Below are 26,967 nucleotides of genomic sequence, written 5' to 3'. Positions count from 1 at the left end.
ATTAAACACGGATTGAGGTGGGGTGTTTTTTCTTAAAAATATGTCAAACTTGTAAAATGATTGCCTCTGGAAAATAAGGTTATGGATAATGTTTCTTTTTCTCCTTTCCAAATGTTCTACAATGAGCAAGTGTTATTTGGGTAATCAGGAAAAAGAAGTTCACACACACACACACACACACACACACACACCCCCCTGAAAGAGCTTGCTTGCTTCCTTCCTTCCTTTCTGCTTGCCTTCCTTCCTTCCTTTTTTTCTTTTTTCTTTTCTTTTTGAGACAGAGTCTTACCCTGTCACCCAGGCCGGAGTGCAGTGGCATGATCTTGGCTCACTGCAACCTCTGCCTCCCGGGTTCAAGCGATTCTCCTGACTCAGCCTCCTGAGTAACTGGGATTACAAGCATGCACCGCCACCACACCTGGCTAAGTTTTGTATTTTTAGTAGAGATAGGATTTCACCATGTTGGTCAGGCTAGTCTCAAACTCCTGATCTCAGATGATCCACCTGCCTCCACCTCCCAAAGTGCCGGGATTACAGGCGTGAGCCCCCACCCCTGCTAGTCTTTCTTCCTTCCTCCCTCCCTCCCTCTCTCTCTTTCTTTCTTTCTCTTTCTTTCTTTTTCTTTCTTTCTTCCTTCCTTTCTTTCTTTTGTCTTTCTCTCTCTTTCTTTATCTCTTTCTTTCTTTCTTTCTCTCTCTCTCTCTCTCTCTCTTTCTCTCTTTCTCTCTTTCTGAGACAGGGTCTCACACTGTTGCACTGTTGCCCAGGCTGGAGTACAGTGGTATGCTCATAGCCCACTGCAGCCTCCATCTCGATCTCCCAGACTCTAGGGATTCTCCTACCTCAGCCTCCTAAGTAGCTGGGACTATAGATGTGCACCAGCATACTCCCCTAATTTTTTATTTTTTGTAGAGACGGGGTCTCGCTATGCTCCCAGGCTGTTTTCAAACACCTGGGCTCAAGTGACCTTACTGCCTCAGCCTCTCGAAGGACTGGGATTACAGGTGTGAGCCACTGTGCCTGGCCAAGTCTCTTTTTCCTTTCCTTTCCTTTTCTGTTCTTTTTCTTCTTTCTCTAGCCCTCTGTCTCTCTCTTTTTGTTGTTGTTGTTGTTGTTGTTGTTGAGGCAGGGTCTCACTCTATCACCCAGGCCTCAGGCTGGAGTGCAGTGGTGTGATCTTGGCTCACTGCAGCCTCTACCTCCTGAGCTCAAGTGATTCTCCAGCCTCAGCCCCCCAAGTGGCTGGGACTACAGGCATGTGCCACCATGCCCAGCTCATTTTTATATTTTTTGTAGATGATTTCACCATCTTGACCAGGCTGGTTTCAAACTTCTGGGCTCAAGCAACCTGCCAGGCTTGGCCTCCCAAAGTGCTGGGATTACAGGTGTGAGCCACCACCAAGCCACCCGTGAGCCTGTTTTCTTAATGTTGTCACCATGTTAATTAAGGAAGGAGCATTCCTTTCCCCACCAAAGTTGCTCGTGTGGCTCTTCTTCTTCTCCCCACCCAATTCCCCCTCATCACCCTCTTTAGGGGGTCCCTCCACCACAAAACCAGAATGTAAATGAACACACTTGCAAAATCTGACCTCGCTCTGATCCCAGCCTCCTGCTGGTGTGAGCCTGGCCTCTTGTGGCCAAGATGCTGAGAAGGGAGGGGATGACCATGGGGGAGTATTCCTGAGTTTTCTGCAGGAGAGGAACAGAGCATATGTCACCTCTATCACTGGGTTTTTCCACACATATTACTGCTATTGTTATTTCAAAACATTCGGGGCCAGAAGTTTCTGCCAACTCCTCTACCAAAAAGGCTCCTGTCCTTCCCTAGTGACAGTCTCCAGCTCTCTGTGCTGGCCCCCCTCTCCCCTCCCCCAGATTCTCTGCACAGTCCAGAGAAATAGGGCAGGCACAGAGAGTGGGAAGAGGGCACGCAGCCTCCACAGGTGCTGGCAGGAAAGGAGTTTTTTCATCTTTGCTGGAATACAGCAGAGATCCAGGCTGGGGAGAGGTGGAGCCCAGGCTATTGACTAACCCTTCTTTTGTGTGGATTTAATCTCACTCTCCGGGAACACAAAAGCTGGAATCTCTGCAAACCTTTCCCTGAATAATTTGCGAGTCAGCGGAGAATCTGCAGGTGAGGAAAGCGAGGGCAGATGGAGGCTGGGGCTCCCAGTGGGAGGGAAGTATGTGGTGTTGGGAGGAGGTAAAATGGCACAGAAAGAGCACTGGGAAGTGGGGCAGGAGACCAAAGTTCTAATCCCACCTCTACTCCTCTCTCCTTGTTGTGAATTTGGGCAAACCTCTGCCCTCTCTGAGCCTCAGCTTCCTCTTCTGTAAGTCAAAGAAGTAACGGAGGATCCCTACCCGCTTCTGGGGTGGTCGAGTGACCCTCTCTGAGAATGTTTCCTGGTCTATAAAATTAGGATCTTGATATCTATCCCTCACCAAAGGAAAGATCAGTCCAACCTTCCAATCCTAACAGACAAGCCCTGTCTGGTCCCAAACCCCTCTCCAGCCTCACCTCCATGCCTTTTCTCTTTCTGTTTCCTTCACCTGCAGCTCCCTTCCCTTTTTAAGTTAAAGTCTGCTTTTCTTTGAAGACTCATTGTGGGTCTGATCTCTTGAGGGAGCCTTCCCCAGTCTCTTTACCACAGGCTGGGTTAAGGGCTGCTCCTCTGGGCTCCTGTGCTGTTCTGGGCATAAGGTCACTGTGGTCTTATAACTAAGAATTATAGCTGAGGTTTACTGAGCACTCAGTAAGTGTCCAGACAGGCCCTTCACCCAGCATTATCTTGTGGAATTCTAACCACGCTCTTGTGAAGGTATTGCTGGTTTTCTTTTTTTCTTTTTCTTTTTTTTTTGAGACGGAGTCTTGCTCTATTGCCCAGGCTGGAGTGCAGTGACACGATCTCAGCTCACTACAACCCTCTGCCTCCTGGGTTCAAACGATTCTCCTGCCTCCGCTTCCCATGTAGCTGGGATTACAGGCACCCGCCTCCATACCTGGCTAATTTTTGTATTTTTAGTAGAGACGGGGGTTTCTCCATCCTGGCCAGGCTGGTCTCGAACTCCTGACCTCAAGTGATCTGCCCACCTTGGCCTCCCAAAGTGTTGAGATTACAGGCATGAGCCACTGTGCCCGGCAGCTGCTGTTTTTATTTCTGCTGTGTTTTTTTGTTATTATTACTATTTTTTAAATCATGGTCGAAGGTTGGTGATTTTCCTGATCAGGACACTGAGCCTGACGGGGGTGAAAGCTGAGTGTCGGGGTTGGGATGTAGACCCCGGGCAGTGTGGCTCCTACTCCTATTCTGATCCTCTGCCTTATATTCTCTCTGCCCTCCTGCTACGCTGAGCATAAGGTATGATAGGTTTCTGTTTAGGGCAATGAATTTGACCTTCCCCTGAGCTGTGAACCCAGGGGTGCAGGGTCTCAGCTCCCTTTGTGCCTCCACCCCATGGCTCTCACAGTCCCAGCAGGGGCTGCATCTGAACCTCATGTTCCCAGGTCTACAGTCAGGGCTCCCCTCCTTGCCCTTGGGAGCCCAGGAAGAGCCTGGATGTGCCAGGGCCCCTCCCCAGTGCTAACTCAATGTCCCATCCCACCCAATGCTGCCTCCACACCTGCCTAGGGTCAGGTTTAATCCAGCTAAGGGGGCTCTGCTTAGAGGTCATGGCCACATGTGTCAATGTGCCAAGCCGTGGGCCCAGCCTCCTCAGACTTTAGCTCATGAGGCCTCACGGCAACCTTTGAGAGAGATTGGTGGGTGATTTCCGTCTCACAGATGAGGAAAACTGAGGCTCAGCTGCCATCACAGAGCAAGTGGGTGGAGCCAGAAGTGACTCCAGGGTTATGTGTCTCAAAGCCCCTTAGCTTTTCCATGTCCTCCCTTCTGTTCCTGACAGGGCCATGCATGCAAACATCCCCAGAGGACAAGAGTGTGATTAAGCTTTGCATCTGCCATGGGCCAGCGGCTACACCCAGGCACTGAGAGGCCGGTTGTGAGAGTCTGGGCTGGGCAGGCCCTGGTTCACAGCAGACTCCAAATAACTGTTTATTGGTGGAGGTCAGCAGGGCAGGGATTACCATCTCCAGCTGATAGATGAGGAAGTTGCAATCAGCCGGGTGCAGGAAAGTTGCCCAAGGTCATCCGTGAGTCAGAGGAAGAGTAAAGACTTGAACTCAGAACACTGGGGGCCTCTGCAGAGTAAGAGGAAGGAGGCTGGGGCTGCTGGGCTGGGGTCTCCCACTCAGGTGGCCCGGGCTGGCAGCTTTATGGGCCCTGTAAGTTGCTGGGACATGTCAGCACCCATTCTAGCTCTAATGACCCTAAATCAGGCCTTGCCCCCTACAAGTAAGCTGGGCCCCAGGTAGCCTAAATAGTGACAGGTGACTGGTTTATGGCAGGCCAGGACTAGGGTCAGGGCTGGGAGATAAGGCTGAGAATGTTAAGACTAGGAACAGGAAGGGAGGGCCACTCACCCTGTGTAACCTTGAAGTTAGAGATGGCAGATGGAGCAGGAGCCACTCCACCACCCCATCGCCAATGTGCAGGCTCTGTGGTGCCCATAATTAAGATGCACCCATGAGAGAGTGCATAGCTTTACCCCTCCCCCATTCCTCAGCGGGGTTGCCCCACCAGGGACTGGTTCTCCTCACCCATCTTTATGGTCCCAAAATGCACCCAGGGCCCCCCTCTCTCCTGGGGCCTGAATGCAATGAACTTTAAAGTGGGTCATTGATCAATAGTCCCTTAACCCCACCAAAGGTTCCCAATCCTCTCCCCTGCTCATCAGGGGGCTGGCCTGAGGTCACAGGGACTCCCTGGGGTGTTTTTTATTCCCAGGAACAGGCTTCCTCAGTCCTGAAAGGGACATTTTTATAGCCCTGTGAACACAAATGCACTCCCCAGAATAGGCTCTGGGTATGGAATCCCTCCTGTGGCTGTCATGGTCACCGGCTGGTAATTCTACAGTGGTGTTGACAATAGAGCCCTAAGCCTGGCACGGACACCCCCTCACCTCCCTCCTGCCTCTCTGTAGGATCAAAGCTGCTCTGTGAGGCTGTGTGATCCTGGGCCAGGAGCGGGGGAGTCAGCCTCAACTCTAAGCAAGAAGGAAGCGTCTTTGCCTGAATCCTTCTGGGGGAGGCAATCCCCCTTCAGAGGTCCCTAGCCCAGGTTCGAAGGTCGCTGGGACTGAGAGGTTGGCAGCGGATGGGGAGTGGCTAAACCAGAAAAAGGGGGTTTCCTGTTGATGGGTTGATGGAGGAGGTCCAGGTCCACTGCCTGGTTCCCTGTCCCTCTCCCGCACCCAAGCCTGAGCTTCCCAAACTCCCACAGAAGCCCCCACCCCATGTGGGACACAGAGGACCTGCAGTAGCAGGGGGGCACAGCTAAGAGAGGAGACAAGAGGCAGCTTGGGGGCGTGGGGGGACCCTATTTCCCCAAATGTTGGAGCCGCCCTTAAGGGAACTTTCCCTGGACTCTTCTGGAGATCTTGCCAGATGGGAGAACTAGGGGTCCATTCAGACCCGTCTGTTCTCTTCCCATCTCATCTCTCCACCTGGGGGGCTCAAAGAACCTAGCTCCTCCCCTTTGACCCCATCAGTTTCTCCTTCACCGAGTCCTCTTACAATCCATTTCTTAATTCTGCCCCATCAACCCTCCCTGGTCATCACATAAACACCAGCAAGGGCAGTTTAGGGACAGCTTCGCTCTGTGTTGAAGAAAGGTCTTTGGTCTGCTTAGAAATGAAGTTTGGAGCAGACTGGGAGGAAATGGAAGAGATGAGACCCAGAGAATCAATGACCACTGCCTGGGAGAGACAAGAGAGCCTTTCTGCCGCCACTGATTCAACAAACTGCATGCCACGCCCCTCAGCCTCTCATCTCTTCGAGGCCATCTCCACCCCCACCCCCAACCCCAAGGCCATTCCAAGGTCCCATTCAAGACCACTGCGCAGGGGTGGCACCAAAATGATCGAAGTCATCATCGGGGCACTCATCTTTGTGTGGGTCAAGCACTTTGTGGTGTCGCGTCCCTGTTCCCAAACCAGGGACCAGGAGTAGGATGGGGGAGGGGCAGGGCGCCGCTTCTGAGTGGAGAGGACGCGGAGTGGGTAAGAGGGCCTCGCGCACAGGGCAAGAGGTGGCCAGGCGGGACGGGGTACCGGGGAGAGCGGAGGATTTCAGATGAGGGACAGGGGAAGGTGGAGAGGGGAGGGCAGGCCCCGCCAGGGGGAGGAGCCGCCTCCCGCGTCCAGCTGTCCGGGTTCCCTCCCATCGCGCCTGGGCTGTAAAACCCAGGCCGGCAGGATTGCTGCACCCGCGGCGGCCTCCTCGGTGCGCGACCCCCGGCCCAGAGGCCTCTTTGCTGCCGCGCAAGATGCGGATGCTGCTGGCGCTCCTGGCCCTCTCCTCGGCGCGGCCATCGGCCGGTGCAGGTGAGCTCCCGGGCTCCGGCCCCAGGTGCCCCTCGGCGGTCCCCTCCGTGCCCCCAGCTCCCGCCCCTGCAGAGACTCCCCGCGGGCGACCGGTGAGCGTCGGCGGCGCGTGGGTCCCGGGTTGCGTGTGCGCCGGGGGCCGCGAGGGTGCGGGAGGACTGGGCAGCGCGCGAGCTTGTGTGTGTACACGCGTGTCCGCAGCGGCACACGTAAGGTAACGTAAGGGTGTGTGCGCGTGGCCCGGCGAGAGGAGTTGGGAGTCCCTGATAAGGATGCTTCTCAGGCCGGGCGCTGGTGCTCCAGCCTGTAATGCCAGCACTTTGGGAGGCAGAGGCGGGTGGATCACCTGAGCCCAGGAGTTCGAGACCAGCATGGCCAACATAGTGAAATCCCATCTCTACCAAAAATATAAACATTAGCCGGGCGTGGTGGCACACGCCTGTAATCCCAGCTACTCCGGAGGCTGAGGCCGGAGAATCGCTTGAACCCAGGAAGTGGAGGCTGCAGTGAGATCACGCCACTGCCCTCCAGCCTGGTGCTCCGTTTAAAAAAAAAAAAAATAGGGTGCTTCTCGGACCCGCCTCAACGCACGCCTTCTTTTCTCACCCAGCCTCCTCCGTCTGTCCGTGGATTTCCGTCCGTCCCGCTGGGACTCAGCGCTGGGTGACTGCCCCGCGGCCAGAGAAAGGGCGGTGTGGCAGGGTCCTGGGAGCCGCGCTTCCCACCCGGGTTCCTTGCCCCCGAGGGTCGCAAGCTCCCCTGGCCTCCCTAACCCCCAGCGCTGAATTGGGAGCCTGGCGGGGGCCGGGGGTGGGGGACCTGGAGCCCCGAGGCCTCTGCGGAGCCGGTCTTCCCGGACAGGGTGATTTTCATTTAAAGATTAATGGTGAAGCCGAGTTCTTAATTATTCCTCTAGGTGGGAGGTGGCAGGAAAGGCATGTTAATATTTGATAAGGAGCTAAAGGCGCTTCAAGCGGCTGGGCACAGGGATCCGATCCTGGAGGCACCTTCTTTGCAAACCCCAGACCCCATCACCGGAAGACCCCATCTGCCACTTCTCACCCCAACCACCCCTCCGATGGTTCTTGGGGTCCACGCAGGCTGAAACCTCCTCTCCCAAGTTAGGTGCTCCACCCTCAAAGCCGCGGAGTGAGGGGTGAAGGTGTCCTCTGCACAGAGAGGAGGCAGCGTGTGCCCTTTGCAGCAGGGACTCGCTGAGCTGTGGTAGAGGGTGGAAGGGCATCTTGCAGCCTCTCCTCCGGGCCCCTGGGAGAAGAAAGAGAAAAAGCAGAATGTGGAAACTTTTATTAGTAGGGTTGGACGTTGGAAACCTACTAAGCAGCTAGACAGTAGAAAGAGAAATGCTTTGCAGTTGGGGTGCTTTGTAGCCGTGTGGTCTTGGGTAAGTCACTTCCTGTCCCATTTGCAAAACAGGTGTAGTCATTCTGACTTCAGGGGTTTTAAGTTTGATTAAGATAATGGGTTTAAGTGATTAGTGCAGTGCCTGTGTGGCACCTGGCCGGTGCTCCATATACCAAGTTTATGGGGCTCTCCCCCAAGTCTGGGGCCAGTGTCGGGAATATGTCTCAGCTCACCCCTCACACAAGCTGCAATCCCCTTTAGTGCCAAGGCTTTCTGACTGGGACCTGCCTTCCATTCATCTTATTGGGGACTCAAGCTGAGAAAGGACGAGGTTGCAAATGGAGACCCCCAGAGCATCTCTGTCCATTGAGACAGGAGGATGGTAGAGGATATTTGGTCCCCTTCAGAGCCCCAGACCCCTGGCCAGGAGTGGCTGAGACTTTGACCAGGACACATTTGGGTTGCGCTGAGCTGTTTTTCAGGATTATCCCCTGTCCCTCAGATGGGGAGGTGGGGTGAGCAAGGTGCATTAGAGAGGCTTCTTCAGCCATCTTGAAACAAGAGGGAGGGGTCGCAGGTCAGTCAGGGTGGGGGGCAGTAGCTGGGTGACAGGCAACCGACTTTCGGTCTCTAACCTCTGGTCAGGGTGGATGGACTAGGTAGGATGTGGTGCTGGACACCCAGACCTCTGGGTAGGTAGCCCCTCTCCTTCCCAGGCCCTCTTGGGAGTGGCCTGAGTCAGTGGGCTGGTACTTATCTGCAAGGGTGGCCCTCTCGTTCAACGAGGACAGGAACCTGAGTGGTGGGTGCTCCTGCCACCAGCACCCCACCCTCATCCACGGACATGGACCTGACCCCTGGCATTGACCTCACCACCATTATGTTTTCCTGGCTGCTGCTTCCTGAAGAAGGTAGTTACAAGCACGTTCAGCCAAGCAGGTCAAAAGTCTCCATGATTAAGACAGTGGATCAGAGGTCACCACTACAAACCTAGGAGCTGTGGCCAGAGCCAGGGAAGACCAAATTCCTAAGAAAAGCTAAGCCTGGACCAGATGGGCGCCAGGGAGGCTGTGAGGTGAGTTACAGGGGGCTCCACCCTTTACAGCTGGCTCTTGGGGATGCTGGCTGAAGGGAGGCTTCTCCTGGAATGGCTGCCCCTGGGGCCTCCAATCAGAGAAGAGGCCAGCCCAATCTTCAAAACCCCTTCCGCCTTCAAGACCTCTGCGGGTGGGGACACGAGAGGATTATGGCAAGGAAGTGTCGTGGTGCAAATGCCCTCTGATTTATTATCTTCTCAGTCACCAGCACTGGGAAATTGGTGGCTGTACCCGTCAGAGGCGTTTGAACCAGAGTGACTCCATTTCGGGTGAGGGCTAGGAAAATGAGGCCGGGATTTGCTGGGCTGCATTCTCAGAAAGTCAGGCATTTCTAGCCTCTAGATGTTTACAGTTAAGGGAACAAATTAATAATGTTTACGACACAGACCCAGATTTGGGAAGGTCCAGATACTCTGATATCTGGAGAGCAAAGGCATTCCTAATTTTGCTTTAAAAATAATAATGTCGGCCGGGCACGGTGGCTCACACCTATAATCCCAGCAATTTGGGAGGCCGAGGCGGGTGGATCATTTGAGGTCAGGAGTTCGAGACCAGCCTGGTCAACATGGTGAAACCCTGTGTCTACTAAAAATACAAAAATTAGCTAGGTGTGGTGGTGCATGCCTGTAATCCCAGCTACTCAGGAGGCTGAGGCAGGAGAATTGCTTGAAACTGGGAGGTGGAGTTTGCAGTGAGCCAAGAGCCCGCCACTGCCCTCCAGCCTGGGCAACAGAGCAAGACTCTATCTCAATAATAATAATAATAATAATAATATCAGTTGTTGCATAATATAGTAATTAAGAAAATTAATCCTTTATCACAAACTCTTGTAGCAGAGCACATGTCCCCATACATACAACGTATTGCATGCATTCCTTCTCTGACTTTGGGGAACGTCCTACTCTATGGAGTAGCTGTCCTTTCACCACTTACTTTCTTAATAAACTTGCTTTTCCTTTGCACTGCAGACTCGCCCTGAATTCTTTCTTGTGCAAGATCCAAGAACCCTCTCTTGGGGTCTGGATCAGGACCCCTTTCCTGTAACATGCCTTCTGTCAGAGGAAGATTATGGGGCTCAGAACATCAGATAACTCTCCTGTGGAGACTGAGCAAAGGCAGAGCTGGAGCTGGAGGCTTCAGAGCTCTGCCCCACTGCTGGTGGGGCTTGGGTGGTGAGTTGCCACTGCCCTCTGCAGAATCCACCCACATGGGGGTAGCCCAGGTGCAGCAACTCCCAGGGATAGCAGAGCCTTGCCCGGAGCTGGGGATGGGCTGTCAGGGAAGACATTGCAACGCTGAAAAAGGTGATGCCAGCAGAGCAGGAGAGGCTGTGATCAGGGCTGGGAAACTCCAAAGCCCAAAGTGGCTCTTTGTGGCCAGTTAGTTTTCCCACGGATGCTCCCTCACGGCTCCCTCCCCATCCTGTCCTCACTCCGGGGACTCCACCCTGGCTTAGACTACAAGGAGATGGGATTGTGGAGGCAGCCCAGGCAAGAAGGGAGAGGGCGGATGAGCTCAGAGGCCTCAGCTTTGGCTGAGTGGGAACTGTGCTTTTCTTAGGAATTTCCTTATCCTGATTTCTTTCCAAGTCACTTCATTTCTCTCCCATCTTGGCCCCTCCTTGGCTTTGGCCATCTGTTCCCAAAAGGAGGCCACGGGGTGGGAGGGAGGGGTGGGGGGAGGGAAGGAGTTGTCGATGGGATTTTACTAAGTGCCAAGCCGCCTGAAACCTCATTTAATCCTCCCCACGGCCCTATGAGGTGGGTATGTTTGTCTTATGTTACAGAAGATACAACTGAGGCTCAGAGAGCTTAAGGGACTTGCCCCCAAACCCATCTAAGTCCCCTGAGTGCTCAGCCAAAATTCCAAGCTCTGGATGAGATGTTGTGTACGCCCTGCTGGTGCAGCCTTTAAAAAAAATTAATAGACTTTATTTTTAGAGCAATTTTAGGCTCACATAAAAATTCAGCAGGAAGTACGGAGGGTTCCCATAGGCCCTTCTGCCCTGCATGCACTTTCCCCTCTTATTAACATCTTGCATCCATGTGGGACATTTGAGGTGCAGCCTTTTTTTCAGAGATGCTGGGTTCTACTGCCCTGAGGCAGAGCCCTCAGCCCGGCCCCAAAGACCAGGACTGTGCAGTTGAGGGGCAGAGGAGAAAGCCTGGCTGCTTTCCCCGCAGTGGAAGCTGTGAGATGCTAGCCAAGAAGGGATCTTAATAACACAGGGTGAGGCATTCTGGGGAGGGGCTGCCTAATCTCCTCCCTCTTCTCGGATCTGGGAAGGCTGCCCAGCTGAACCTGACTCTATTGTCCCAGGAGCGGAGGCTGGGCTGAGTCCTCCTCTTCCTCTCTCACCAGAGTCTCCCTTCCAGGTTTGGGGTGGGGGAGGTAAGCGGGGAAGGAGGCAGCTGGTGACCAAGGAATGGAGTATCCAGGCCATCCCCACGTTAGAGATGAGTGGCCTCAGAGGGGTTCCCTGGAGGGCCGGTGGCTTGGCCCTGCCTGGGGAACAGAGCCCTACACCAGCTGACCTATTGATCAGCCCCTGCTTAGTTTTCGATTGAGTCTCTTTCCCTGGGCCCTCAATCCTACTGCCAGGAACACTCCATCCCAGCCCAAGAGGAGCTCCAACCCCAGGGGTAAGCCCAGCCTCTGATCCTCCTGTGTGTGAGAGCAACAAGACACATGCACGCACACTTCACACCCTTCCTCTCTGCTCCAGAGTCATACTGGTGCTACAAGGTTCAAGCCGAGTCCTCCAACTACACCTGCTTGGGTGAGTACAGCCAGTCCAGGGGACTGCTCTTTCTGCATGGTGGGCACCACACAGGCCGAAATGGAGACCCCGGAAGGATGGGAAGGCGAGGGGTGATGGTGGCCTCCCAGGCAGATATCAGTTCCCAGCATACACACACAAACATACACACACACACTCTCTCTCTCTCTCACACACACAAAGATATATAAACACACACACACAACACACACACAAGCACACACTCACTCTCTCACACACATGCAGACAAACACACGCTCACACTTACCACACAAACCCACACTCTCACACTCACACAAACACACACTCACACTCTCCCGTCCTGGTGCTCAGGGGCCAGGGAGTGTAGAGTGACCTGAGTCTTCACTGGCACCTGCTGTCACCAAGAGGGCATGTTCCCTGTGGAATGAATCGGCAGCAGCATTAAAGGAAGAAAGGCGTTTTGCTGTTTCCCGTAACAAAACAGGGAGTTGTTTCTATCCCCGTGACACCCCTTGCAGGGGGCCTGAGTGATGGTCCTTTATGCTCTTAAACTAGTCCTTTCAGCTGCCACGTGGTGTCCTCTGAGCAGGACCACCCGATCTTCTGGGCACCCCTCACCCAACGTGACCACTGCCTCTAGACATTGCCTCCCAGGCTGGACACCAGGGGCCAGAGTTGCTCGCTGCTCCCTTTACGCTCCACGAAGGTGTTCCCAAAGCAGAGCTGTTCATATTTCCATGAAATCACCCTTCCCAAAAGTAAGAAAGAAAGAAAGAAAGAAAGAAAGAAAGAAAGAAAGAAAGAAAGCACCCTTCCCTTTTTCACGTGCAGCTTCCACTCTCCTTATGCCCCTGGTGTGAGTCCCAGAGGCTGAGTGGCTGCCACATTGAACTCAGAGTCCCTCCTCCCCTACATCTCTACATCTCTGAAGCTTCACTTGGACCCAGCTTGTCATACCCAACCCTATTGCATTAAGAGAGGTGTTTCCCAGGAGGCCACTCAGGCAGTAGACCCAGGCAAGTCTGTCCTATCATGTTGCAAGCAGCTCCTTATGTGGCTTGACCCCAGGGGCTAAACAAGGATACACAGCTTCATCTAGAGTAGAATGAACCCCAATTCAATAGCCTCATGGAGACTGGGGACAGACCAGGCAGCAGAATGGAGATGCAAAGCCACCTAGGGCTCAAGGACTGGGAAGCAGATTCCCTGGGGAAGACACATGGAGTTAGGGAACAGCAGAAGCTGAGGATCAAGCACCTCGTACACCCAGACGCCGCATGTGGAAACCACTCTTCAAGCTGTAACAATACCAGGTTGTGTCAGCCCCTGAAGGAAAGCTGGCATAAATAGAGCCTGGAAAACCAGGCTTATCTTTGCACAATGGGCAAGGTAAATATTTAGTCCCAGTCCTGGAATGGTGCCTAGTAGTTTCATTCTTTGCTATCATTTTTCCTTTTATTCACTTATGCTGCAAACATTTGCCACCTGCCCTCCCTCTATGTGGCCAACCTTGGCCTGGGCACTTCAATGCTCTGATGACTAAGACATGATCCCCCATTCTTTTCCTCAGGGTCTCTTGCTGGGGGAGCAGACAGGGAACAGAGCCTGACCAACATGGAGAAACCCCATCTCTACTAAAAATACAAAATTAGCCGGGCGTGGTGGCTCATGCCTGTAATCCCAGCTACTCAGGTGGCTGAGGCAGGAGAATTGCTTGAACCTGAGAGGCGGAGGTTGTAGTGAGCTGGGATCACTCCATTGCACTCCAGCCTGGGCAACAAGAGCGAAAATCCGTCTCAAAAAAAAAACAAAAAAAAAACCTAAAATAAAATAAATAAATACGTAAATAAAATAGATATGTATTTATGCAAACCATAGAAAAATGTTTGGCAACCATCCCAAGATACCTGATGATGTGAAATACTTTTATTACAACTGGCCTGACCTTCAAAGGCCTTTGCAGCTCCTGCCTTCCTGTTACCGTCTACTATGTTCCTCATTCACCTTCCACTCGGCACCAACAGGCTGCACTGCCTCCAAAACGCATCACTTGAATCCTGCCTCTGCTCCTTTGTCCATCTGAATCACCCTCTCCACATTTCTGACCCTGTAATCCTGATCTCACTTCATGAGGCCGTTCGCTTCCCTTTTGCATTTAGCTTTCCCCGGGGTACACTGTCAATAGCCTACTGTCTGATGTCATCAGTCAGCACTTCATCAGAGGCAATTATGTCTACAGAGCTTTTGGCTCATTACTGTCACTCCTCCTTACATGTGTGCATATGCATATCATCTTTCCCTAATGAGACTGGAAATAATGATTCATTCCCTGGAGCAGTGGTTTCCATAAATGACCAACTCACAGACCAGTGCAAACTGGCTGCGGAAGAGCTTACTCTGAGAAACTTATTAGAATGCAGATTCTCGGACTGCGTGGGAGAGGAGGATCTCATAAATCTGGGTGTAATAGGCACAGAACATTAGGTGTAATATGGGCGGGACTCTGGACTCAGCATATCCAACAAGCTGCTGGCTGATTCCAATCATGCCGATGAATTGCCAGGTTGGGAACTGCTGCCCCCGGAGAACCTAGCAGAGAGCTCTGTACATGGTAGGTGCTCACTCCCCTATTGTTTGGGTGTATGCCTCCTGATAATGAACTTGATCATAACATTATTGTTGTATTGTGCCTGTATTGTTTCCTTAAGTGAGGGAAGAATGCTTTTGAGTACCTAACAGGTGGCAAGCTGTGTGCCTACTTACATACATGATCTATTCCTTTTAATAACCTTTGGAAATAAAGTGGTATTTTCATTGGGCATTAGAAATCTGAAAACTTTTGTTTACAGCCGTTGCAACAGCAGAACTAGAATTTGACTTCCGACATAATGGGCTCAAAATCTATGACCTTTCTGCTCACCAGAGGGCGTGAACTGCTGGTTTGTACCTGGCTTGCAGATACCTTCTTTGAGCAGCACAATGTTCAATATTAAAAAAATTTACCAACACTTCTAAACTGGATACTTTGTATTAATATCTGGGTTTCTGGCTTCTCTTCATTGGGCGGGAAAAAAAAAAGGTTTGGTGAACACTGGGGCCCACATTCCTGCAGGGCAACAGTCACATGGAGCCTTTAGATGGGCATGTGCCTAGAACACACTAGAGTCCCCATCGCTCCCCGTTCTCTTACATTCTATTCCCAACTAGGTTGTTATAGGCCCGGGTTTGTGACTGTTGCACACTTATCTACTCTCTTGCTTCCCACTCCTCAGGAAGTCTGGCAAACTTAAAAGGCCTCTTTTTGTTGCTCTCTCCTGTATGGATCTCTGATCATAGAGGTGTGTGCATTTCTGACTTTGTGATTTCAATACTAAGGAAGCTGTTGGCACATTATCAAGGGAAACTGGGATCGCTGCTCCCCAACTTACACATTCTGGTGTGTCCCAGTAAAATTCTATATTCAGCCTCCAAACTAGCTGGGAAAAACATGGCAAATCATCTACTTGCTCCAATTCAATGGTGTTTAGAAGTAAAAAGTCACTGTGAGCAGTGCCACCAAGTGGTGGAGAGACTCCATGCAGAATCGCCACCTTCAGCCAGAGAGGCTGGGAGGCCGAAGACCTCTCTCAATGCACAGGGCTGTTCAGAAACTAGAAACGAAATGCTTGCCCATCTCCCTAGGCCGCTCCTTCTGAGGCTTTTTGAGACAAGGTCTCACTGTCACCCAGGCTGGAGTGCAGTGGCACAATCAAGGCTCACTGCAACCTCAACCTTCTGGGTTCAAGCGATCCTCCCACCTCAGCCTCCTGAGTAGCTGGGGTGACTACAGGCACGGGCCATCACACCCAGCTGATTTTTTTTTTTTTTTTTTTTTAGTAGAAATGAGGTCTTGCCATATTGCTCAGACTGGTCTTGAACCAGCCCATTTTTAGCTTTTTAAAAGACAGCCGTGGCCAGCCATGGCAGCTCACACTTGTAATCACTGCACTTTGGGAAGCTGAGGTGGGCAGATAGCTTGAGCCGAGGAGTTCAAGACCAGCCTGGGCAACATGGTGAAACCCCATCTCTACAAAAAATACACAAATTAGCTGGGTGTGATGGTGCACATCTGTGGTCCCAGCTACTGGGGAGGCCGAGGTGGGAGGATTGCTTGAGCCTGGGAGGTCAAGGCGGCAGTGAGCCATGATTACCTCACTGCATTCCAGCCTGGGCAACAGAGACCCTGTCTCTATCTAAAAAAAAAAGAAAGAAAGAAACCTAAAAACAGACTGGCACTTAAAAGAGTTGTGCTTCATTTTTTGACTTTCTGTACTAATTTTCTGTTTGTTCCTTTCCTTAAACAAGCTGCCACTGCTGCTGATTTAACATGTTTCATTTTATATATATATATATATATATATTTTTTTTTTTTTTTTGAGACAGAGTTTCGCTCTTGTTGCCCAGGCTGGAGTGCAATGGCGTGATGTCAGCTCACTGCAACCTCTGTCTCCCGGGTTCAAGCAATTCTCCTGCCTCAGCCTCCCAAGTAGCTGGGTTTACAGGCATGCACCACCATGCCCGGCTAATTTTGTATTTTTAGTAGAGACGGGGTTTCTCCATGTTGGTCAGGCTGGTCTGGAACTCTCAGCCTTAGGTGATCTGCCTGCCTTGGCATTCCAAAGTGCTGGGATTACAGGCGTAAGCCACTGGGCCTGGCCCATTTTATACATTTTTAATGTGTATTCTTGTTTTTGGAAAATGTGAACAGAGGACTATTAAACTCTTTTAGCATCAGTATAGCAAGGAGGTAAAACAACAAACAACAAAACAAACAAAAAAAACCCTTTTTGTAAAATAGGATTGAGTATCATTGGATTGAGCACTTATCAAGCAAATGTGCCAGGCATTTGTGTCCTTCATTTAATTCTTACAAGCCTGAGTGTTCGGTATTTTAATTTTATAGGTGAACAAATAGAAGCTGAGGGTGAAGGACCTACAGCTGTCACGTTCATCTCTTCTCAACACTGCCAACTGTCCCCTTGGATCTCCCAGACAGACAAGGGACATCTCTGGTTTCTCGGTGCCCCCTAGAAACCTAGGGTCATTTCAAGGCATTATGCAAATGAGAAGCTTTCCTTCTCTTCACCTCATCTCCTGATCTGCACAAAAATGACTGTAGGACCCACTGTAGGTACCGATGTAGTCACCAATCCTCAGTTTACCACCTGCTCTCTACTTGCTTCCCTGCCATAACTTTCTAAAAGGGATGTGAGCCATGTTTAAAGTCACCTGGTCACTGGAGGGATCTTGTTCTACCCTCTGTAGTAGTACCTCTGTAGGGTAGTACCCACTGTAGGGATCTTGTTCTACATCAGTGGTTGCCAACGTTTTTGGCACCAGGGACTGGTATTGTGGAAGACAATTTTTCCATGGACTGGGGGGATGGGGGAATGGTTTCAGGATAAAACTGTTCCACCTCAAATCATCAGGCATTAGATTCTCATAAGGAGCACACAACCTAGATTGCTAGCATGTGCAGTTCACAATAGGGTTCATTCTCCTGTGAGAATGACATGCTGCTGCTGATCTAACAGGAGGCAGAGCTCAGGTGGTAATGAGAGCAAGGGGGAGTGGCTATAAATACAGCTCACCGCTCACCTCCTGCTGTGCAGCCCGGTTCCTAACAGGCCATGGACGGTACTGGTCTGTAGCCCAGGAGTTGGGGAATCCTGCTCTACAGAGTTTCCAACCTCAGAGATGAAGCATCCCCTCTGTAAGTCAGAAAGAAATTATTCAAGTAGGAGAATTAAAACAGGATCACAGAGAGGGAGGCTGAAGAATTTGACATTCTGTGTTTACTTGTATGAGGAAAAACAGCACATAGAGGCATCCACAGTATTTAATTCGTTTGGATAACAGTTACAGATAAACAGGTACACCCATATACAATTACCAATACTTTTTATACAGTTCATATTTCAGTACATCAACACTATTTTATTTACACTCTATTTATGTACATTAACATCTTTCTAAAGCCAGTGCATTGTCAACAAGTTTTATACAGTAATTTACAAGATGAATGTAGTTAATAGTTAATTTAATAAATTTTCAGCTAGTTCATGAATTAAAAAAATTAATTACAACCAGTATAACAAACACAGAGCAAACAACATTAGTAGATTGTGCTACCTGCTTAAATAAAACATCTGTAAAGAAATTATTTAAAATCTTCCACTTTTTAATGGGACATCTCCAGGTAGGGATGGACAGATTTTATATACTGAAAATCTTGAAACTATAAAGTATGCATTTTGTCTGACTTTATTACATTAGACAATTTAGGCCACTCCTACCTACTTGCAATTATATTTTTTCTGAAAAGGATTTCAATTTAGGTAGCCATTTCAGATAACCTTTCCAAATGCTCTGAGAACTAGATATTCATAGTTACTGGCCTCAGATATCAGAACGCAAATGCTTAGTTACACTGGTAATTACTACCTATGAGGAAGAAAGGCTAGTGGAATCTGACAGTTAATGAGAATCAACTTGCAAGGTCTAAATGAATAAACAAAGCCCAAAAATAAGGTGAAACATTTCCTTCAAGTATGTATTAAAAAACTACATGAAAAAAACTCTACCTGAAATAAATAATATTTATACTTTTGTTCCAGTCTTGAATAATTAGAGCAAAAACAAAGTAAACAAAGAAACATAACTTTCAATGACTACTGTAAAATTTTAAAAAAAGGCAAATATCAAAATAAAAAAATTAGTGAACATGCAAACAAAGCAAAACTAAAGTTGACTTCCTAAAACCACCAATTTCATTAAATATACTTATGAACTCCTAATGTCTGGGACGTGTTTTGTTTGTAATTTATAGCCCTTAGAGCCATCAAATACACACAAGCAAGTTCATTTGCATGTGTTCTCTCTTTTTTAAAGTGCAAAATAAACACAGAAAAGAACAACCACTAATTGCGAAACGTGATCTAGCTCTGATGCCGCTTACTTTCCCAGAAGCTCTTGTTGCAACATGTGCACGTGAAGATGCTGCAAATATTGGCAACTGCTCCCCTTCCCTCAGCATGGGCAGGGCCAGGGGTGCAGAATACATTTCTGAGGATACTTGAAGTATCCTAAATGTAAGATGCCTCCACTGGGAGGGCCATGGTAGCTGGATTTCCCAGGATGTTTTTCTTTCTACTGGGTCTCCCTCTGGGTGGAAGGCACATAGCTCTTAAGAGAGCCTCCCTTTCAGACTGATCACTCTATGCCCCTGCCACCAATGACTGGTTGTGCCTCAAACATAAACACAACGGCAAAAACAAAAAGCAAGAAAGACAAAGAAAGGGTATGGAAACTTTAAAAAATAAATTGAAAAATCCTCGCCCATGCCGTAAGAATCATTTGCACACCTTCATGATCTGGCTTTCTCCATCTTGTCAATATAATGGAATAAACTCCAGGAAGAAGGAGGTAGCATATCATGTCATCCCTAGACAACATTACAATTTTTTGTTTTTTACTTTGACTCCAAGGAAATCTTTAATATTTGTTATGATTATTGGTAAACTCTATACTCACTACATATTTGTTCATATCTGGACAAGCACAATTGAATTCTTATTTGGTCCCAGGTGGCTGGTGCCAAACCTTTTGTTTGCAGGCTAATGGTGGGATCTGCCTGAAAGTTCTCTATCGGACAACTTGTATGAGACTTTAAAATAAAATTATTGCTACTCTTAAAGTTAACTATTTTAATTAGAATTTGTATTCTAACAGGATAAAATAACTACATTTAGCTTGCCTTTCAGTGACACTTTTGCCAAGTACAGCTTGGCAAGGAGTCATCTCCCTCACCACCAAGCTGTCTAGCAGCCAGAGTGGTAGCTTTACTGTAACATACAGTACTTTTTGTAATCAGACTCAAAGTCTTCATCCATACTGCTTGTGTCTGCCATCTTTTTGCCATCAATCTTTGGCAGAAATTGTGCATAGTCTATCCCCTGCTGCTCATAGAAAAGAATGTAGGCAGAGTCGGTGTCAATTTCATCAGGGTGACATTCCTGAAAGGGCAAGAAAAACCTTTAACAAAAAGCCATCGCTATTATGGCTCTAAATCCTTGCCAGGAAAGGGAAGACCAACCCTCTGTAATTACTAAACCTGATTGCTTCCAATAAGCTCACTAGTTTGGCTGTCTCACACCTGCCCCTTTAAAATGAGCCCCATTATTTCCAATGTTTGCTTTGGGGAAAATATTTTGACCACAGACAAGTCAAAACAGAATGTCCTAAAACCCCATCAAATTCTATTTATTTATTTTGTATGTATGTATTTATTTTTTTGAGATGGAGTCTCACTCTGTCACCAGGCTGGTGTGCACTGGTGTGATCTCAGCTCACTGCAATCTCTGCCTCCTGGGTTCAAGTGATTCTCCTGCCTCAGCCTCCTGAGTAGCTGGGACTACAGGCATGTGCCACCACGCCTGGCTAATTTTTTGTATTTTTAGAAGAGACAGGGTTTCGCCATATTAGCCAGGATGGTCTCGATCTCCTGACCTCATGATCCACCCTCCTTGGCCTCCCAAAGTGCTGGGATTACAGGCGTGAGCCACCGCACTCAGCCCAACCCCATCGAATTCTAACAGTCTAGAAGATAGGAGCTTTTTGCATTAACTAACTCCTTTTTTTTTTTTTTTTTTTTTTTGAGACAGAGTCTTGCTCTGTTGCCCAGGCTGGAGTGCAGTGCTATAGTCTTGGCTCACTGCAACCTCCACCTCCCAGGTTCAAGCCATTCTCCTGCCTCAGCCTCCCAAGTAGCTGGGATTACAGGCATGCGCCAACATGCCCAACTAATTTTTGTATGTTTAGTAGAGATGGGGTTTCACCATTTTGGCCAGTCTGGTCTCGAACTCCTGACATCAAGTGATCCACCTCCTAAGCCTACCTCAGCCTCCCAAAGTGCTGGGATTACAGGCATGAGCCACTGTGCCCGGTCAACTAACTCTTTATTTTTCCTCACTACTCATGTTTTCATTCCCTAGTCTGCATATCACTTTTGTTCCTTTAATACTGACAGCATCTATATATTGATTCTAAAAGAAATATCTATTTCCTATTCAAGAGATAGTCCATTATTTCAACAAATGTTCCCCAGTTCTGTTGATATTCTGTTTCTAACTTTCATTCAAAGATTGAGAATGTTTACCTCACAGATGCTGTCATTGTAGCGGTACCACTTGCAGTTTGGATTTTTGGCATAAGTGACGTAATGGCCCCCACTCAGAATTCCTGAATGGCACTGTAAGAGATAAGAGAGTGGAGGTATGTTAGTAGTTAACTGTACTATGGCCAGGATATAGCACTAAGATCTGAGGAGAAGAACACTGATCATGTAAATGATCAGTAGGTGAGAAAATATTTTAGAACCCTCTAACTTTCTCTAAAACCAAAATAAGCAAAAAGCAAAACACAAAAGTCATAAGCTCCAAGTCTTGTGTGGATAAACAATCATTTTATAATGTAATTACTATTATTATTATTATTTTGAGACAGGGGCTTGCTCTATCACCCAGGCTGGGGTGCAGTCGAGTGATCACAACTCCCTAAAGACTTGACCTCCTGGGCTCAGGTGATCCTCCTGCCTCAGCCTTCCAAGTAGTTGGGACCACAGGCACATGCCACCATACGTCGCTCCATTTTAAAATTATTTGTAGAGATGGGGCCCAGGCTGGTCTCAAACTCCTGGGCTCAAGCGATCCTCCTGCCTCAGCCTTCTAAAGTGCTGGGATTACAGGTGTGAGCCACTACACCTGGGCAAACCCAGATTTCTATGTTAACTTTGTCTATCACTAAGCTCAATGCTAGGAAATAAGCAGGACCTGAAAAATACTTGCTCATGAATACATGAAGACAAGTGAACAAAACACGGACCACTCTCTGAAAACCATACAATAAACCACTTACTGAAATTGCATATAGATTATAAATAGGCTTAATATGAGTGTCTTCTCTTTGGTCATCAGTGCTGTCTTCTTCACTGTGGTTACCAAGCTGACCATTGCTGTAGCCATTGCCACAGCCATTGCCACATGCTTCATGCTCATAAAGGAATCCATTGGCCAAAGCTACCTCGTGGTCCTGAGGAGTGACCAGCTCTGGTTGGCTGTCCCCCTGCATATGCCCTCGGCTCAAGGCGTCAGCCAGCTCACAGATCTGCCCAGCCCCATTCTCTTGGCTGGCATCCAAGTTCTTCTTACTACTTGACAGTTTATTTTTGCTGCCAATCTGGGGCAGCCAGAGCCTCCCTTTGCTCCTCCCCAAAGTCTGTGGGCTGCTATTAGGGCTGCTGTTTTTGCTGGAGGGACAGCTGGTTGCACTTTTTCTTGATGAAGAAGGAGAACCTGTGAACAGGACAGAAGAAAAGATTCACAAATCCAAATGTCACAAAGTAAGCCAGCCCCAAATGCTAACTCTGAGGTTAGCTTCACAACTGTACACACAAAGGTAAAGACAGGGGAGTCATGACTGGCTACCCTTTAGTTCCTATTATGTAGCCAGTAAGTTACATTTTTGTCTTCTTCAATGCCGAGTCCCTATAAGCAACAATGTCCTGAAAATGTAAAGTACATTATAGGGACTCAGAAAATAGCAGAAAGATGATTTATGTCAGATTCAGTTGAAAAAAAATCTAACTATTAGAGTAAGGAGTTCTCCAAATACATATTCCTCCCCTTTGTAAAATTAGACAAAAAATGTGACCACCATTTACTGAGAACTTCCTATTGTTAGGCATGGTACTGGGAATTTCTTGCTGTCCATTGTTACCTCTATGACTCACAAAAATCCTGTAAGGCTTTAAACTTTTTGGTTATAGCCTCTTACCCCTACCCCCTTTTATACATTTAAAAATTATTGAGAATCTTTAGAACTTTTATGTGAATTTTATCTATCAATATTTTCTGTATTAGAAACTAAACTGAGGCATGAAAAAGTACAATACATTAGCACAGACTTCACTGTCAAAGTGACGATATTCTTCCATGTCATGTTGTCTCTTACACCATTGTACATCTGTGGGAGAATAAAAGTGAAAAGGCACATATTGTCTTAGTATTTTTATGAAAATAGTTTTGGGCCAGGCACAGTGGGTCACACCTGTAATCCCAGCACTTTAGGAGGCTGAAGCAGGAGGTTCACTTGGGCGCAGGAGTTCGAGCCCAGCCTGGGAAACATGGCGAAGCACCGTCTCTACAAAAAATGCAAAAATTAGCCAGGTGCAGTGGTGCGTGCCTGTAGTCCCAGCTACTCAGGAGGCTGAGGTGGGAGGATTGATTGACCTCAGGAGGTCGAGGCTGCAGTGAGCGGTCATCTGTGTTGCACCACTTCACTCCAGCCTGGGTGACAGAGTGAGACCCTGTCTCAAAAAAATAAAAAATAAAATAAATAAATAAAAAAAGAGTTTTGATCCTCTAGACCCCCTGAAAGATGGGGAACCTCAGAACTTTCACTATAAGGGGACAAGACAGCAGCTACCATTTCTGTTTACCATACATCAGGCACTGTGTGAAGTGCTTTACTCTCCATGTGTCAAACTCTCAACTCTGTAAACCTGGCATTATCTCCATTTTACAGATGAGAAAATAGATTCAGGGAGGCTGAATCTCTTGCTAAAACTTACATAGCTTAAATACAGATAGGTCTGATTCCAGATAGGTTCCTTCCACTGAACCAACCTGATGTTCCAGAACAGAAGACAGAGAAACATATGTAGCCTACAGGAGTCCCAAGAAAGCAACTGCATAAGGCCCCCAGGCCTCACCTTTTGGGCTGCTGCTGATGTTAGCGCTGAGTGAGGATGGGCTTTTGCTCAGGAGCATGTCCTCTTCCCCAGCCGAACTCTGTGCATCCACTTTCTTCACCTCTCTTGCCAGAATCCTGGGCTTGGAGAGCTCATCCCCCTGGTGTGTGAATGGTTTATGCTGGCAGAGAGCTGGGTCTCGTGATACCAAAAAAGCACTCGGATCAAAACTTTCCCGAGGAAATTTGACAATTTTCTGTGATTTTATCCACTGATCATTTACAAATTGAAATCGCTTAAGGTGAATAATCTGGAGAAGCAAAGGTAGAAAACATCGCATTAAAGCATTCTGAAGATACAAAATTTACATGGAAAAAACAAGTCAAATACATGTGAATGTTTGGGAGTATATAACAGAACATTTACTCTTCATTATTTTTTAAAGACTTCAAAAATATGGTTTCATAAAGGCCTCTACAGAGGCCCCAGTGCACTGGTGTGCTTGTGCACACACACTCAACTCAGCAGTGTGGCACAGCCACATGACTGCACAGTGGGTATTGCCTCCAGGCTCAGTTGCTCTTCTAGAGTCCACAAAGGGCTAGCCTAAGCTTCCACTCTCCACAGAGCCAGAAGTTCAACCTCTCCTGAAGTTCAAATTCACCACGTTGTACCCCTTGTGGCAGTTCTCACATCACACTGAATTGCAGTTACTGGGCTACATGACTGCTCTGCTTGTTTTATTTGATGATTATATGAAAATATATACTTGTTAAAATTCATCAAACTGGATATTAAAAATCTATGCTTTTAATTGTATGTTAATTATACCTCAGTTTTTTTAAAAGGTCTCCCCCTCGGCCAGGTGTGGTGGCTCACCCCTGTAATCCCCACACTTTGGGAGGCCGAGGCGGGTGGATCACGAGGTCAGGAGATCGAGACCATCCTGGCTAACACAGTGAATCCTCATCTCTACCAAAAAATAAAAATAAAAAACACCTAAAAAATTAGCCAAGCGTGGTGGTAGGCACCTGTAGTCCCAGCTACTCCAGAGGCTAAGGCAGGAGAATGGTGTGAACCCGGGAGGTGGGGCTTGCAGTGAACTGAGATCTTGCCACTGCACTCCAGCCTGGGTGACAGAGCGAGACTCCATCTCAAAAAAAAAGGTCTCCCCCTCCCCGTCACCCACCTTGTCCCCAAGCCTGCCCCTTCCCTCTAGTTCCTATCTGTGGAGCTAGCTGACAACCAGTGTTATTAATTTCTTGTGCATCATTCCCTAGGAAGCTGTTCTGGTCTAAGAAAAACCTACATTCAGCTTCACAGAGTTGTGTGACAGAGACATGAATGGAATAAGAAAATGCGGCTGGGCATGGTGGCTCATGCCTGTAATTCCAGCACTTTGGGAGGCCAAGGTGGGTGGATCACCTGAGGTCAGGAATTCGAGACCAGCCTGGCCAACATGGTGAAACCCCATCTCTACCAAAAGTACAAAAATTAGCCGGGTGGTAGTGGTGCGTGCCTGTAATCTCAGCTACTCAGGAGACTGAGGCAAGAGAATCACTTGAGCCTGAGAGGTGGAGGTTGCGGTGAGCTGAGATTACAACACTGCACTACAGCCTGGGTGACACAGTGAGACCCTGTCTCAAAAAAACAAAAAAAGAAAATACATATAAATATCTGATTAAAATATGCCAGTACCTTACAGTTACACTGATCTTAATGAATAGGAAGATTTGTCACTTCAAACTCTCCTGACAAACAAAAGGACAGTCTCCTAATCCATGAAGGGAGAAGGCAGAAGTAAATTAAATCTAAAAGAACACGCAGGCCCTAGTGCACTGGTGTGCTTGTGCACACACACTCAACTCAGCAGCGTGCCACAGCCACATGACTATGTGCAGTGGGTGTTGGGGGCTCCGGGCTCAGTTGCTCTTCTAGAGTCCACAAAGGGCTAGCTTAAGCTTCCTCTCTCCACAGAGCCAGAAGTTCAACCTCTCCTGAAGTTCAAATTCACCACGTTTTACCCCTTGTGGCAGTTCTCACATCGCACTGAATTGCAGTTACTGGTCTACATGATTGATCTCTTCTTCTAGGTTATAAGCTTTTTAGGAAAAGGAACTACCAAATATTTGTAGAAAGATTCATCTCTGTATTCAACATAAAAACCTTGTACAGAAAGTGTTTTAAACGCTGCTGCAGGAAAAGTCTTATTCTCAAAAATAACAAAACCTCCTGTTTGTTCATGTCTTCTTTCTTTTCTGCTAGATTCCTGCTCTCTCAGAGGCAGGACTGTAACATACCAGGAAGGGTGGAAGCCTCCAGAGATCCAGCTTCTGTGTTGCTAAGCAGTGGGTCTTACACTTGGAACAGTAGTACATGTCATTTTCCCCTAGCTCTTCCTCACTGGTGAAAGCACGGAGACAGCTGTCCAGGTTGATGGGCTTGGCTTGCGCTCGCCGACTCTGCTGCACACTTTCATGCTTATCTACAACCTGTAGGTAGAGGGAACAGGAGGAAAGGGGTATGTGGGAAGGCATTTAAACTGGTGATATAGCTATGCATCAACCTCTCGGTCACTCACCCTTCTTTTACTCTATATAAGGAAAAAGAAAATACAACTGGCTGGGTATGGTGGCTCAGGCCTGTAATCCCAGCACTTTAGGAGGCCAAGGTGGGGGGAATTGCTTGAGTCCAGGAGTTGGAAACCAGCCTGGCCAACAGAGTGAGACCCTGTCTCTGTAAAAGAAAAATCTGAAAATTAGCTGGGCATTGTGGCACACGTCTGTAGTCCCAGCTACTCAGGAGGATTGCTTGAGCCTGGGAGCAGAGGTTGCAGTGAGCTGTGATTATGCCACTGCACTCCAGCCCAGATGACAGAGAGAGACCCTGTCTCAAAAAAAAAGGGAAAAGAAAACACAACCCAAACTAGAGTCTGAGCAAATACAGCACCTACATATTTATTCACAAATGTTACATCATAACATTCTGGATAAAATTTCTATTTATATGACCATAGCTTTTCTTGAAAAATTTTTGAATGCTTCAAAATTACAAAAACAAAACAAATTGCATTTATTTAAAAACTTTGGAATCTTATAAGGGATTACATGTGAGTTGGCCCTCAAGCCAGGGGTGCTGATAGTAAGCCATTTATTTTTAACCAGAAAGCCAGAGCATTATTAGTATGCTGCAGAGTTTACAGAGGCTAGGAGAAATAATGTGAAACATAGAAACCAGAGCCGGATGAAATAAGGGCACAGAAAATCTCACCATGAGAAGACAACACAGCAGAGCATGAAACACCACAGGGTACAACTCATTTGCATCTGATCCCATGTATCACAGAGTTATCAGAATATCAAGTCTATAATTATCTGTCTCCTCCCTCATGGGGCCTTTTTATCTGAGATGGCAACAAAAGGAAGAACAAGCTCAAGAGTGTGCTGCTTTTGTTGAGAAGGCCCCTAATACCCACCCAAACCTTTGGGGTCCTGTTAATCAGCATGTTAGGCTGT

At 48.2% G+C, this 26,967-nt stretch overlaps 2 protein-coding genes across 8 annotated transcripts in view; one reads left to right on the top strand and one right to left on the bottom strand.

Annotated features, from left to right (window-relative positions):
* Window positions 1-7,363: 7,363 nt before the first annotated feature.
* Window positions 7,364-26,967, bottom strand: part of LOC129051019 (ubiquitin carboxyl-terminal hydrolase 6-like) — a 59,506-nt gene continuing 39,902 nt past the window's right edge. For 5 of the 7 annotated variants that reach the window (XM_063718409.1, XM_063718410.1, XM_063718411.1 and 2 more), the window contains 5 exons: window positions 25,753-25,944; window positions 23,474-23,762; window positions 21,619-22,055; window positions 20,861-20,953; window positions 17,481-19,718 (listed from right to left, as the gene is read on the bottom strand). In XM_063718409.1, the coding sequence (XP_063574479.1) occupies window positions 19,545-19,718; window positions 20,861-20,953; window positions 21,619-22,055; window positions 23,474-23,762; window positions 25,753-25,944 (1,185 nt within the window). In that variant the 3' untranslated portion in view covers window positions 17,481-19,544. Of the gene's footprint in view, window positions 7,711-17,301; window positions 17,415-17,480; window positions 19,719-20,860; window positions 20,954-21,618; window positions 22,056-22,809; window positions 22,903-23,473; window positions 23,763-25,752; window positions 25,945-26,967 lie in introns of those variants that run through there. The other 2 variants (XR_010138078.1, XM_063718414.1) reach the window with 2 other exon arrangements.
* Window positions 8,651-15,296, top strand: LOC100937876 (protein FAM106C). The gene is made up of 4 exons (XM_063719041.1): window positions 8,651-8,717; window positions 10,100-10,207; window positions 11,629-11,682; window positions 13,628-15,296. Exons 1-4 carry the CDS (start codon window positions 8,651-8,653, stop codon window positions 14,146-14,148), a joined length of 750 nt encoding a protein of 249 aa, XP_063575111.1. The 3' UTR covers window positions 14,149-15,296.

Source organism: Pongo abelii, chromosome 19 (genome assembly GCF_028885655.2).
Source record: "Pongo abelii isolate AG06213 chromosome 19, NHGRI_mPonAbe1-v2.0_pri, whole genome shotgun sequence".
In the NCBI taxonomy this organism is placed as follows: domain Eukaryota; kingdom Metazoa; phylum Chordata; class Mammalia; order Primates; family Hominidae; genus Pongo; species Pongo abelii.
The sequence above is the reverse complement of the archived record's forward strand: the minus strand, read 5'-3'. Positions and strand labels throughout refer to the sequence as shown.